The sequence below is a fragment of the Condylura cristata genome, unplaced genomic scaffold (genome assembly GCF_000260355.1).
Source record: "Condylura cristata isolate star-nosed mole 26May11 unplaced genomic scaffold, ConCri1.0 scaffold00040, whole genome shotgun sequence".
Lineage (NCBI taxonomy): Eukaryota > Metazoa > Chordata > Mammalia > Eulipotyphla > Talpidae > Condylura > Condylura cristata.
In genome coordinates, this window is record NW_004567141.1 from 4,640,201 (window position 1) to 4,653,315 (window position 13,115).

Sequence of the window (13,115 nt, forward strand, 5' to 3'; positions counted from 1 at the left end):
ATATATAAAATAGGATCTCCCTGGCAGTGCAGCGTGTTAAAGCACAGCACTTTGAAGCTATCTGTAGCCACTGCAGCACAAGTTTGACCACCAACCAGGGAGCTGACCCACATGGTGTGGCAGACCTCTCTTGGCTCACCCGCAGCTCCCCTTACCCCAGAGTTCTTATATGCATGGATGCATAAAAATAAATAAATAAATAAAAAATATGGGCCCTCCCTGGTGGCGCAAGGGGTAAAAGTGCAGCACTATGAAGCATCTGTAGCCACTGCAGCATGAGTCCGATTCTGAGTCAGGGAGGTGACCCACATGGGGCAGCAGAACTTCTCCTGACCCACCTGCTGCTCTAGTGAATTCTCGTACCCCCAGTACGGGCACCTCTGGCCTGTACCCCAGTTCTTGCTTATATAAAAAATTAAGTCTTAAATGAAAAAAGTAAGTTTAAAATATATATAAGAAATCACACACACATATAGAGCATAGATCTCTGAAACTTCATAGCGTAGCCTTGGATAATCTTTTACCAGGACAACCAGAAGGGAGCAGACAACTGATCTACAAATGTAGATCAATGAATAGGGGACAGGAGGGCATTTCTTAAGTAGCCCTGGTTACTTACCTTTACAATATGTATAAAGGTCTAATACACAGCAGGTCCCCACTACGGCCTCCAAGGGAATGATCTCATACAGTGGCACTCTAAATAGTTCGTTATGATAGAATCGGCGGGACGGAGAATGGTGTGTCTCATGGGGACGGAAATAATGGTGACCAAAGGCAAACCGTTCTTCTCTATGAAGAGAAAGGAGTGGTTTAGCTGAGTAGCAAGATCATAGTGAATATTCAGTTCTGTATGGGTGGAGCAAAGTTAGAAGAAAAAAGCTAGGACCTCAACACATACTTTTCATTCTTCCAAAGCTTCTCAATGCGGAAGATGTCAAGTTTATCACGATTAATGTGAGATAACAGTCGATAGGACTGACGGACTGGATGGCCATCAGGAGTGCGACGACTATCCCTCATCAAATATACACAGTCACCTAGAAAGGAATGAATATAGGAGAAGGTTAAAGTGATTTCTGTAACAATTTCTGTGAGACATCCATTAGTTTGACCCAAGGTCTACAAAGACAGGACTTAAAATTCAACATAATAAATCACACAGTATAGCCAGCAGTTTAATGGTAAAAATAATAAAGTGTAGATGATGAGAATGAGGGAGCTTTTTTTTTAAAAGATTTATTTATTTATGCATTCAGAAATGGGTACAGGCAAGAGATTCAGGGAGGATTCACCAGAGACAGAGTGGGGAGCAGAACAGGCAGATTGACAAAGTACATGCTAAGGGGAGAGGAGAAGTATGCCGTGCCATGTGGGTCATTTCTGCGGTGGGGGTTGAACTCACTGAAGCAGCCACAGCTTGGCTTGGCTTTGCAGTGCAGCACTCCAACCCAGGGCGGGCCCCAAAAGGACGTTTTATAGCACTTAGGTTTCTGACATGTCTTTTCCACTCTTAAAATTAGGTTTACAATACGCTGGTCTTTCTAGATTAGTTTTATTTGGTTGAAGGGTAAGATATATAATCCTAAAGACTTAGGGTAACCAAAGGAAATAAAAAATCTAGTTTCTATTGCCATTAAAAGTCATAAAACAATAATGACTACTATGTAGACAACAGACATTTCCTATTACTCAGAAAGTTCAGATTTGAAAAGTAGGTTAGTCTTCTACACTCACCTTGACGAAGCAGCAAATCATCTCGGAGCAAACAGATGAAGTATACACAGCCAGGTTGGGCATAGTGGGGTCGAGGAATCATGGGTACTTCCTGGTAAAAGCAGAAGCCAACATTTTTTTTTTTAAAGATTTATTTATTTATTCATACAGAACTGGGGTATAGGCCAGAGATGCGGAGGGTGAGAGGATTCACCAGGAACAGAGTGGGGAGCAGAACAGACAGATCTATGAAGTATACTGCTGAGGGGAGCAGCGGGCAGGTCAGGAGAGGTCTGCCACGCCATGTGGGTTTCCTCCAGGGCAGGTGGGGATCGAACTCATGCAGAATTGGCTTAAGCTTCTTAGTGCAGAGCTTTAACCCGCTGTGCCACCAAGGAGGGCCCAGAAGCCAACATTTAAGGGTGGGACTACTACATCCAGCTTACTGATCTCTATTCAAGAGGTAAAGAACTAAAAACTAGAATTCCCAATCAATAAGAATTTATTTCAATACACCATGGATGTTAAAAAAGAAAAAAAAAAAAAAAGATGAAAGCAGATACAGTTATTTAATTTAGAAAAGCAAAGGTAGAGGAGGACAAAGTTGTATGTTATTGTACTCAATAGTAGAAGTATACCAAATTATAACCCACACGATTACTCTCTGTGGTCACTTTGTGCTATCTAGGGGGCATCTGAAAATGTGTAAAGGGGATTTTGATTGTTGTAATGGCTGGAGGAGGCTACTAGCATTTAGTGCCCAAGGACCAGGGAGTCGAACATTTTGCAACACATTCATCATAACACTCACTCAAAATAACAAATCCACTGTTAAGAAATACTGCCTAAATAGCACCTCTATAGAGCTGAACTTGCCCAAGATCACAAATAATAAAATGTGACAAAATCAAGACAGAATCTCATTTAACAACCGAGTCAAGTTACCAACTCACCGTCTCTCTTGGAAAGTGATTCTAAACTAATCTTTGTTGACTAAGAGTCCAGTGCTCTTTTCACTTAAATACTGCTTAACATGAATGAAACTTAGAGTACTCAAGTTCTGCGCTTTATAAGCTACTTCTTTTATGGGTAGTTGATAACATCTATTAAAAATCTTAAGTTTTATATAATACCATTTCTTCCATAGATTTCTAGGCATTTTATTTTTTTCTTTAATCACATGGCTGAAGAAAATGGCAGAATTATCACCCTCAAAGAGGGTGAGAAAGGTTGAATAACTTATCAATGGAAATTCAGTTTATTAGGAGGAGGGTTGGCAAGATATCATGTATTAAATCTCCAACTTTTTTTTTTTAAAGATTTATTTATTTATGCATGCAGAACTGCAGTACAGGTCAAGGGCACACGGGAAGTGAGAAGATTCACCAGAGACAGAGTTGAGAGCAGAACAGGCTGACTGATAAAGTATACTGCTGAGGGGAGCAGCGGGCGGGTCAGGAGAGGTTTGCCTCGCCATGTGGATCTCCTCTGGGGCTGGGGATTGAACTCGCACTGAAGTGGCTGCGGCCAGCTTGCAGTGCTGAGTCCTAACCTGTTGCGTAACCAAGGAGGGCCCTAAATCTCCTACTTTTAAGGTCAGAGTAATGAGAGTAATGAGAGGCCAGCTTACTCTGTCCACGGGCCTTGGGTCACACTGTTCACAAAGGTAGTGCTCCACATCTGAATTCACTCCCATACAGTCACAGTGCTGCCACACCTGTAGAAAAACAAGTGCCAAGGTGTATGTGTGTAGGATGGTTTAGACTTATCAAGAGAAGTTCTAGGGGCTAAGAATAAGAAAAATTAGCAAGTGGATAAAGAACTAAGGAATAAGTGAGAAATTGAGGAAAATGGTAAAACAGGAGAAAAAGAATTTGTCTGAACAAAAGATTATAGACTGGTTCATAATATATAATTCTGGGCAAATAAAATGGGGAAATGGACAAGAGTAGGAGAATGAATACAGAATGAAATTACTTACTAATGATCAGCTCTATTCAAAGGCTTCACAGTTACAATATAATTTTACTTATATCTAAGTATATCTTCTTAACAATCCTGTATGTTACTCACAGCCCAACTTTCCATCTAAGGTAATGAGTAGAGATGTATCAGGGGGATACTAGAACTCAAATCTAGGCCTTGACTCCTCTATTAGGCATTCTGTCTTAATATAGAGTAGTACTTCTAGTGTTTTTTAATTTAAAGGACTAGACTAAATATCACTTTTCTTCATCCAGATTGTGAGAGAAGTGTGCAGTGGAAAGTGGGCAGAAGGAATGGGGGGGGGGGCGCTAGAAAAAGAAGTAAAATGAAATAATAGACATAAAAAAAGAGAAAAATAATATGGTAAATAATTGAGGGATAACAGAAACCAAGGCAAAGTTAGAGTTCATAAAAGCCCATTAAACTGAGAGGCACGGGGGCTACTTCTGGAGTAGGCCGCCATGCGCCTCAGGACCAGGTTTCTGCTTCGAATCCTGACTCTCACCATGCACTTGTCACACTGGATCATGAGGCCTTCATCCTTGTAGAGGCCACAGATACAGCGAATAACATCATCGTCCTTCTCATGCCCATTCTCCTTCTCAGAGGCTGAGGTCTCACTGCTGTCTGCCTCACTTGCTGTCTCTCCCACAATCTCATCAATTTGGGCTGATGCCTCATGTCGGGCATTGTAATAGGCCTTTCGTAGGCGGCAAACATCTCTCCCAATTGGTGATTTACGACCATAGTACTTCTGAAGAAAACAGAAGAAAGAAATCATGTCTGGTCTTCACAATTTGGCTTAAGAATACATCTGAAGGGCAAGTAGGATTTTTTTATCTTCTCATTTTGGTTTCATAGATTTTCAATATAATCAAATGATGCCTGGTACCATTACCAGGCAACATAATGAAAATGAAGGAAAATTATATCTGCATGATAATCTTTCCATTTGCCTTCTTGCTCTGTCATTCAACTTCTATCAGAGGCCTTACTGTCCACTAGAGCAAATACACTGAGACCTTGGAATATGAATACCACAAGCATAATGTGGAGAAGCTCTGAATTTACCTTTGTCTTGCAGGTATTAGGGATAGATATACAGATTTTAAATAGATATGGAACCTGATTTTCAACAGAAGCATGTTATAATTCAAGATTGCTCTAATTCTCCCATAGGTCTGTTTTTCTCTCTCATTTCATCTGTCTTCATAATATATAGTTCTGGGCAAATAAAATGGAGAGATGGATAAAGAATAGGAAATGAGTGAAAACAGTATTAAACTATTACTTACTAATAGTTATTAGTAAGTAATTACTAGTAAGTAATTATTCTTTTATCTAGTGGCCTCTTTTGTCTTCCAAACACCTTTGTATTTAAAAAAAAAAATCACTGAATAATATTTTTCCTTCTATGTACCATATTTCAGGCATAACAATTTCATCACTGCCTTAGATCAGTTCAAGATTTCTAACCAGTGACCTTTAAATATTCTATAATCTATTAGCACAATACCCATAAATACCCATCCTTAAGGTATATTGTTCACCTATATATCTATATATATTTTTGTGTATTTCATATGTACTTACTGTCTTGAAGGAAACTACAGATATGATTTAACTGAGCAACATGTCTATATTATGTACATACAAGGTTTTAATACTAAATTAAGTTTAAAGTTTTGATTTTGGGGGAGTATGATGTAAACTTCCACTCTAGTCATAGCAATGTCTTTAATATAGAAGATACTATAATATTTAGTAGACTATAACTCTTACCCTAAACATACTCAATTAATACTGCTGTCATTCTTAACTAGAAATATGAAGGTTGATAGAAAAAGTCTTAAACTTCTAGAATAATTCACTTCAGAAAAACTTCTTAAATCTGTGTTCGAAGTCAGCAAAAAATACCTCAGCATTCCGGAAGACCTTGAGCATGTCAGCATCAAAAGCCTCCACTGTTTTATAATAACCAATGAGGATCTGCTTCTCAATGGTGACAAGATCTAGCGGATCAGAAATCTTCTCATAATAATCAGCATTTCTGGAACATAAAGCCAGGGTGTCAGTCTGGTAGACAAAGTACTTTTCTAAAGCTTAGATGATTCCCACATATGTGAACTTACTTTTTCTTTGGAGGAAGGTTCAAAAGTGGTGCTGCTAGCACTTGTCGGGAAGAATCTACAAAAGAACATCAAGATTTAGTGGAAACATTACAGGAAAATATTAACTCCTAACTGAAGTAGAATCCCCAAAATTAAAAGAAAAAGAAATACAAATTTACTGTGAAAATCCAAGTTTTTAGAAATGTGGGTAAAGGCAGGGGTAAAAGATATTTTCAGGATTTCCTAGAATATGAAAGATTGTATATAAAGAAAACTTCCTATGAAGAATAAAAGATGAGAATTTATTGAAGGCAGCTAATTCCTGGGGCAAATTCCTACTCTGTAAAGATCATCTCATTCAAAAATTGTCTCCTAGTTCTCCTTAATGGCCCATAATTAATATTATTCTGTTGGTTTGGATTCAATTAAAAAAAAGAAGAAAAGGAAAAGTTCTGTATATCACTCAAACTACCACTTCCAAAATAAAAACTCTCTTCCTTCAGCACCAACACACATTAAAAAGATATGTCTTGCTGGAGGAAAAGAGTCAAGTAAAGGTGTCTGCTTGAAAATAATTTCCTTGCAACGTGATGTTCTTTTCCTTAATGTATAGGGGTTAGAGCTGTAAATCCTCCAAAATACTTGCAACATCATGTATATACATTTTGGGGGTGGGGTGGGGGAGAAAGAATCCAGATGTTATTAGATTTTCAAAGGTTAATCAAAAAATAATTAAGACCCAATGTTGTTATATGTTTGTAATACTTATTTTCTTAAATTGCTAATTCTCTGACTCATTAGGAAAATTATATCCAAGACAGAGACCTGCCTCTGTCAAAAAATAAGTGATATCTAGACCATAATCAATCCTACAGAGGTCAACCTCCTATATTCTTAATACTATATTCCTTTTCTTTTCTGTTTTAAAAACATTTTAAAAGGGCAGGTTTATTAGGAAAGGGAGAAGGAAAAAGCGAGGTCTTTGCATAGTTATAGGTGTTCAGGATCCTGAGCAGCCTACATGACTTTTTCTTTATTTAAAGGTTTATTTATTTATGTATATAAGAACTGGGGTATAGGCTAGAGGTATGGGGGGGGGGCCAGAGGACACACCAGAGACAGAGTGGGGAGCAGAATAGACAGATTTACTGAAATACACTGCTGAGGGGAGCAGCGGGATGGTCAGGAGAGGTCTGCTGCACCTCCCTTGTGGTGCAGGAGTAGCTTGAGAGCACTGAGACTTTATCCTTTGTACCCCAAGGGAGGTCCAGTGATGTGATTTTTACAAAGAAAGCTAAGAAAGATTGAATTTGTGACTGATATGGTTACCTTTATAAGAGATGATACCATCACAGATCTCTTTGAAGATTTGGGCTAGGCGGGCTGCCCGAGCCACTTCAATGTTTTCCTCTGCAGCGGCCAACCTTCTTGTTCGAACTGACCGGGCTGTCTGCAGGGCGGAGAACTGGGTCATAAAGACATCTGAAAGGATAAAGTGAAAATTACTTTCAGGAAAAGAGGTGATCTATGTGGCTTTCTCTTCCCTAATAGATGCTTGCATTTGTTTGATTACTTTCCCTGGAGAGGTTAAGTAGATGAGTGATAATGGAAGGTCTGCTGAGCCATGTGGATCACCTCTGGGGCAGGGATCAAACTCACACTGAAGCAGCCACAGAGGTTTAGCTTAGCTTTGCGGGGCAGTGTTCTAACCTGCCATGCCACCAGGGAGGGCCCTTGAAAAAGTTATTTAAATTCTCTTTACCTTGGGTCCTCCCTGGTGGCGCAGCGGGTTAAAGCACAGCACTAAGAAGTTAAAGCCACTAGAGCATGAGTTCGATCCCTGTCCCGGAGGGGACCCACATGGCCTGGCAGACCTCTTCTGACCTGCCCACTGCTCCCCTCAGCAGTGTACTTTGTAGATCTGCCTGTTCTACTCCCCACTCTGTCTCGGGAGAAGCCTGTCACCACCCCTGCACCTCTGGTCTGTACCCTGTATGCATAAATAAAGAAATCTTAAAAAAAAATTCTCTGTATCTCAGCTTCTTAATTATAAAATGGGAATGGTGGAAGTACTTCCTTTATTTAAGTAACTGTGCAGATTAAATGACACAATGTGCTCACCTCAGTTCCTGACATATAATTATTACTATCAAGACAATTGAAATAATTGGGATACAAGTTAGAAAATATATGCCTATAAAATTACTCAGAGGATATAAGATGCTGGGATAATTTCTGGATCTACCTAGTTCCCATTTAGCATATTCCCTTAAACACCATGCAGAATACTTCCACTTTTGAGGAAAAGAATAAAAGAAGAGCTTTATTATGTTTTATTTTCATTGAGAAAGGATGCATGGACATGCCAGTTTCTCTGCCTTCAGTCTGTTCTGGAAAACAGAGCTAAACTAAGAAGTGCTGTAACATTATTTACTAATGGTTTTAAAAGGGAAATTTTAAAACCTGTGTGAATAATACTGATCTGAATGTGGGGTGAATATATTTTCAAATTGACACTGGTTTTCTATTCTCTAGCATCTGACTGGTCCATTTTACCCTGTCTGCAAATTATTTTCCAGGTAGGAACACAGAGGACCTAGCTAATGTCTAGTGACTTTCAGGCTACTAGTGATATTGGGGCTGCTGGCGGTAGTAGCACCAGCTGGTGCTGGTGGGGGAGTTTATTCCAATTCTTTAGGGTAGAGATAAAGAAGTTTAAAAGTTAGGATTGATAGGTAATTACTGATTAATGCTTGTATTTCCGGATCTTAACTTTATTGATTCTGACTAAAAGGAGTATCTGAATAGATTGTTTGAAATTAGCTAAAAATTTGAGACAATCCTTTGGAATTAATAGGAACTTTTGCCAGGTCTTACCAGACTTTATGTTTCCATCATCTCGACAAATGCCATTCCAGCGAGAATATAATGATGCTGAATGAATATTATCACTAGTGTGCTTTACTTCCTCCTGTTTCTGCCGAATCTTCTCCCAGTTTCGGACCAAGAACACATGATGCTTTAATACAAAGTTCCTCAAGGAAGGAAGAAAGGAGTTCTTTTATTCCTCAATTTAATAAGTATTTATTTCCTAGCTACTGTAGTTATGTCATTATTGTGATAGAATGCATACTTACTTATCAGTGAATGTAGTTATCAAAAAGATAATTACAGGTAAAAAAACATTACTCAGTTTTGCATCTTGATTTTCCCCCCTAACATAAAACATTTCCCTATATTATTTACAAATATCTAGCACATACCACTTAAAAGCTGCAAAAATTCTAGGAATTAAAATAGCAGGACTTGAAGGCAAGGCTTTATGGAGCATTTGTACAAATTCTAAAGGAGGTGTCAAGACAGTCAGGGCTTAGGATCAGTTGTAACAGGAGACCTGAACTGGCATTAAAAGAAGATTTAAGATAGTATGTGCTGGGCAAACCATGTTAGTAAAGTATATCCCCATGAATCTCTAAACTTCAATGACTCATGTCGATCTTCACCAACTTTAAACTATTTTAATGATTCTGTAATTTGATATTCATACCAGCACACAGATTAAGTAATTATCAAGTATCAGTATATGGGCCTCAGTAAATGGAGATTAATGTTATAGTTTGACTGGCTACACACTGAAATCACTTGGGGAGCTTAATAAATCACTATGGAAAATTCTGAAATTTCTGAAAATTCTGACTAAAATGGCACAGAACACACCTGAAACCTATACAGTGACGTAAACTACTTATCTCAAAAAAAAAAAAAAAAACCCAAAAAAAACAGAGAGTGAGAGAGAGAGAGAGGGGAGATGACTGGCTAAAGAGAGAATACAGAATGTAGGCCCCTGCAGGTCTTCCAGGCAATGCTATGCTCCTTGAGCTCAATCACCAAGAACCACACTGAGAAGAGTGGCTGTTCTCAGAAACAAACTCTAGACTAAGTCATCTCTATTTTATTTAAGTTTAAAATTTTTACGACTCAAAGTGAAATAGGATGGAAGGGATTATAAAAAAAGTTATAAATAGAATGAACTTTCTAATCTATTGGAGTGTTATGTCAGGGAAGTTGTAGCTTATGTCTCAAGGCAATCTGAATCATGGCACAAACGTATTTATTCACCTCTGATTTTATCTAAATATAGAAATGAATAGAAATGATCATTAAAGATCCTTTTCATTGTCTGGTAACATGTCAACAAAGCAGGAATTCCTTACCTTTTCTCTGCCATGGATTCCTCTGGCAATCTGGTGAAGCCCATTTAACCCTTTTATAAACAATGTTTTTAAAAAGTTTGTATTAATTTACTTATACTGTTGCAGCATTTTCCAGTAGAAGTCCCAGAATCCTTGGTTTAAGATAACCAAATGAAATTATTGGTTCAGCTATACAAATGTTTAATAATTTCCGAACTGACAAGTCACAAAATTTAAAGAACTCAAGGCAAGAAAATCTTTTTACCTTTCTCGATTGGACATTGGCTTCATTTGTAACTGGGGGGTCAATCTTGTTGGGGTGTTAATGTTTTCACTGGGTTCCTCAGAAAGGTGGCCCTTCTGAAAAGCCGATTAGATTGATGGGGAAAAAACAGATCAGTAAGAAATCAACTAAAAAAACATTAAAGTCATTCTCAAAACCCTCGATATTGCCTTATTCCATTAACTCCCTTAAAGTAGGTGATTAGGAAAAGTCATTAGGTCATTATTCACCCTTTTCTTTAGCTTGTGCTTAGATTTTCTCTTCTCTTTTGACCGTCCAGACTTTTTATGTGTGGTTACAGGCTGGCTGTTTTTGCTGCTGGTGAGTCCATTCATGCGTTGACTCTTGCCTCCAATGATTCCTCGACATTTCTCAAAGCCACACTTACACAGTTGCTTTGAAGGGAAAAAAAAAAAAAGCTTTTAGCCTGCAGTTTCATTTACAAATTCAAAAAGGCTGCTTCAGTACCTGGACAACCAACAAGAAGTATCAGGAAATTTTCATATAGAGGAAAATAAGTGATTAGGTCTAACATAAATATAAATGGGTTTCTAGTATAGCAGAAAGGAAATATTAAACTGAGAAAACATATTCATCAGAATAATTAAGAACTTTCTGGAGATGAAAATGGTTACACAGTCTTTTTCTACAGAATGCTGAAAAGAATAATTAGGACCTATGTATCTTGATAGGTAGAGATAAGAGTGAAAAATCTTTTCCAATGTACTTTTCAATGTACAAACTGGTAATGTTTAGTTAAGCCCGATGGTACAGTGAACACTGAGAAAAGTTAACCTCCTTTTAGGACACAGTATTCTTACCTGTTTTTCAACATTAAAGGAATGAAAGTTGTAATCATAAGTGAGTTCAGTACCAGCTGGCATATCTTTAAGAGCATACAGTCCAATCCGGTATACTCCATTAACAGACCTATACAGGAAGGAACATAAAGTGAGATTCTTAACAACTATACTTGAAAACTAGAAAAACTGATAGGCTGATTTCAAATTTGCCTGTTTTTTCCCTATCAAATTACTCAAGAACTTATTTTTTTCTCCTAATGAGCACATTATTTCTTTATTCTGATTATAATCATTCTATTTCTGGATTTTCATGACTGTATCTTGGTATTATTCCAAGAGTTTTTCCTGGCCAATCTTCCCACTTTTAATCTCTTTTTTAAATGGCATTCAGCCTGTATTATACTAACAGTACAAGAAAGGTCTTAACATTTCCTGCTTGGTATTCAAAGACCCTCTAAAACAATTTTATCCTCCCCAAAACTGCACACAGATACTATTGGGCCCTCCATGGTGGTGCAATGGATTAAAGCACAGGACTAAGACACTATCAGCAGCCACTGCAGGAAAATTTCCATCCCCAGCCAGGGAGCTGACCCATATAGAGCAGCAGATCTTTCTTGACCTGTCCACTGCTTCCCTTCGCAGTGTATTTCAGTACATCTGCCTGTTCAGTGTATTTCAGTACATCTGCCTGTTCAGTGAATTTCAGTACATCTGCCTGTTCTGCTCCCCACTCTTTTCTCTGGTGAATCCTCTCCACCCCCCAACTCTGGCCAGTACCCCAGTTCTTGTATGCATAAATAAACCAATCTTTAAAAAAAAGTCTCAGCACTATCAGCTATGGGGGTCAGCCACTGCAGCACCAGTTTGATCCCCTAGGGAACTAACCCACTCAACACAGCAGACCTCTCCTGTCTTGCCTGCTACTTTCCTCACAGTGTATTTCAATAGATCTGCTTGTTCTGCTCCCCACTCTGTAGCTGGTGAATCTTCTTACCCCTTGCACCTCTATACATCCCGGTTATTGTAAATAAAATAAGTCAAATAATCTGTTAAAAAAAAAAAAAAAGCCTGTCTATGTAAGTTATTTCTTCAGAAAATCATGGCCCTCCCTAGTGGCACAATGGGTGAAAGTGCAGCACTGAGAAGCTATCAGTAGCAGTTTCAGCAGGAAGGTGACCCACATGGCCTGGCAGACCTCTCCTGACTGGCCTACTGCTCCCCTCAGCTGTGTACTTCGTCAATCTGCATGTTCTGCTCCCCACTCTGTCTCTAGTGAATCCTCTTATCCCCCTCAAGGGCCGGTACCCGTTCTGTATTATTAAGTGAATACATCTTAAAACAAAAACAAACTGTGCTATATAGTTAACACATTACCTCATTAAACCTTAGAAGTAATGAGATAGGTATTGTGACCCCCCCTCCCCCAGGGGAGAGTGTGAACACAGTCCCTCACTACCACAAATTATGAAGTCGAGTTTCCCATATTTGGGGAAATCGCAGGGGTCAGCACATTTATTAGAGTGCAATGAATAAGACTTGCCCTGGGAAAACCACCTTCATGATCATGCTATCTCCCTTGCCAAAAAAACCATCCCCTTTTCAATTAAAACAAAAAGAATCAAATACCTGGGAGTCTACCTAACAAAGGAGGTAAAAGACCTCTACAAAGAAAATTACAAAATACTATTAAAAGAAATACAAGAAGACACCATGAAATGGAAAGACATCCCCTGCTCATGGATTGGAAAAATAAACATCATCAAAATGGCCATCCTGCCAAAAGCAACATAAAGATTCAATGCCATCCCAATAAAAATCTCAAATGACATTCTTCAAAGAAATAGAAAAAAATGTTGATGAGATTCATATGGAACAACAAAAAACCTCGAATAGCCAAAACCATCATGTCTAAGAAAAATCAAAATGGAGGTATTACAATCCCAAACTTCAAGCTGTACTACAAAGCCATAATAATCAAAACTGCATGGTACTGGAATAAGAATAGACATACAGACCAGTG

At 38.4% G+C, this 13,115-nt stretch overlaps 1 protein-coding gene across 1 annotated transcript in view; it reads right to left on the reverse strand.

Annotated features, from left to right (window-relative positions):
* ASH1L (ash1 (absent, small, or homeotic)-like (Drosophila)) overlaps nt 1-13,115 on the reverse strand; it is a 170,983-nt gene that overhangs the window by 7,562 nt on the left and 150,306 nt on the right. Inside the window, exons 14-25 of the mRNA XM_004693822.2 lie at nt 11,111-11,219; nt 10,520-10,684; nt 10,272-10,366; nt 8,691-8,848; nt 7,143-7,295; nt 5,835-5,889; nt 5,620-5,752; nt 4,208-4,456; nt 3,347-3,433; nt 1,738-1,828; nt 902-1,040; nt 620-792 (exon numbers count right to left, since the gene is read on the reverse strand). Of these exons, the coding sequence (XP_004693879.1) occupies nt 620-792; nt 902-1,040; nt 1,738-1,828; nt 3,347-3,433; nt 4,208-4,456; nt 5,620-5,752; nt 5,835-5,889; nt 7,143-7,295; nt 8,691-8,848; nt 10,272-10,366; nt 10,520-10,684; nt 11,111-11,219 (1,607 nt within the window). The remainder of the gene's footprint in view (nt 1-619; nt 793-901; nt 1,041-1,737; nt 1,829-3,346; nt 3,434-4,207; nt 4,457-5,619; nt 5,753-5,834; nt 5,890-7,142; nt 7,296-8,690; nt 8,849-10,271; nt 10,367-10,519; nt 10,685-11,110; nt 11,220-13,115) is intronic.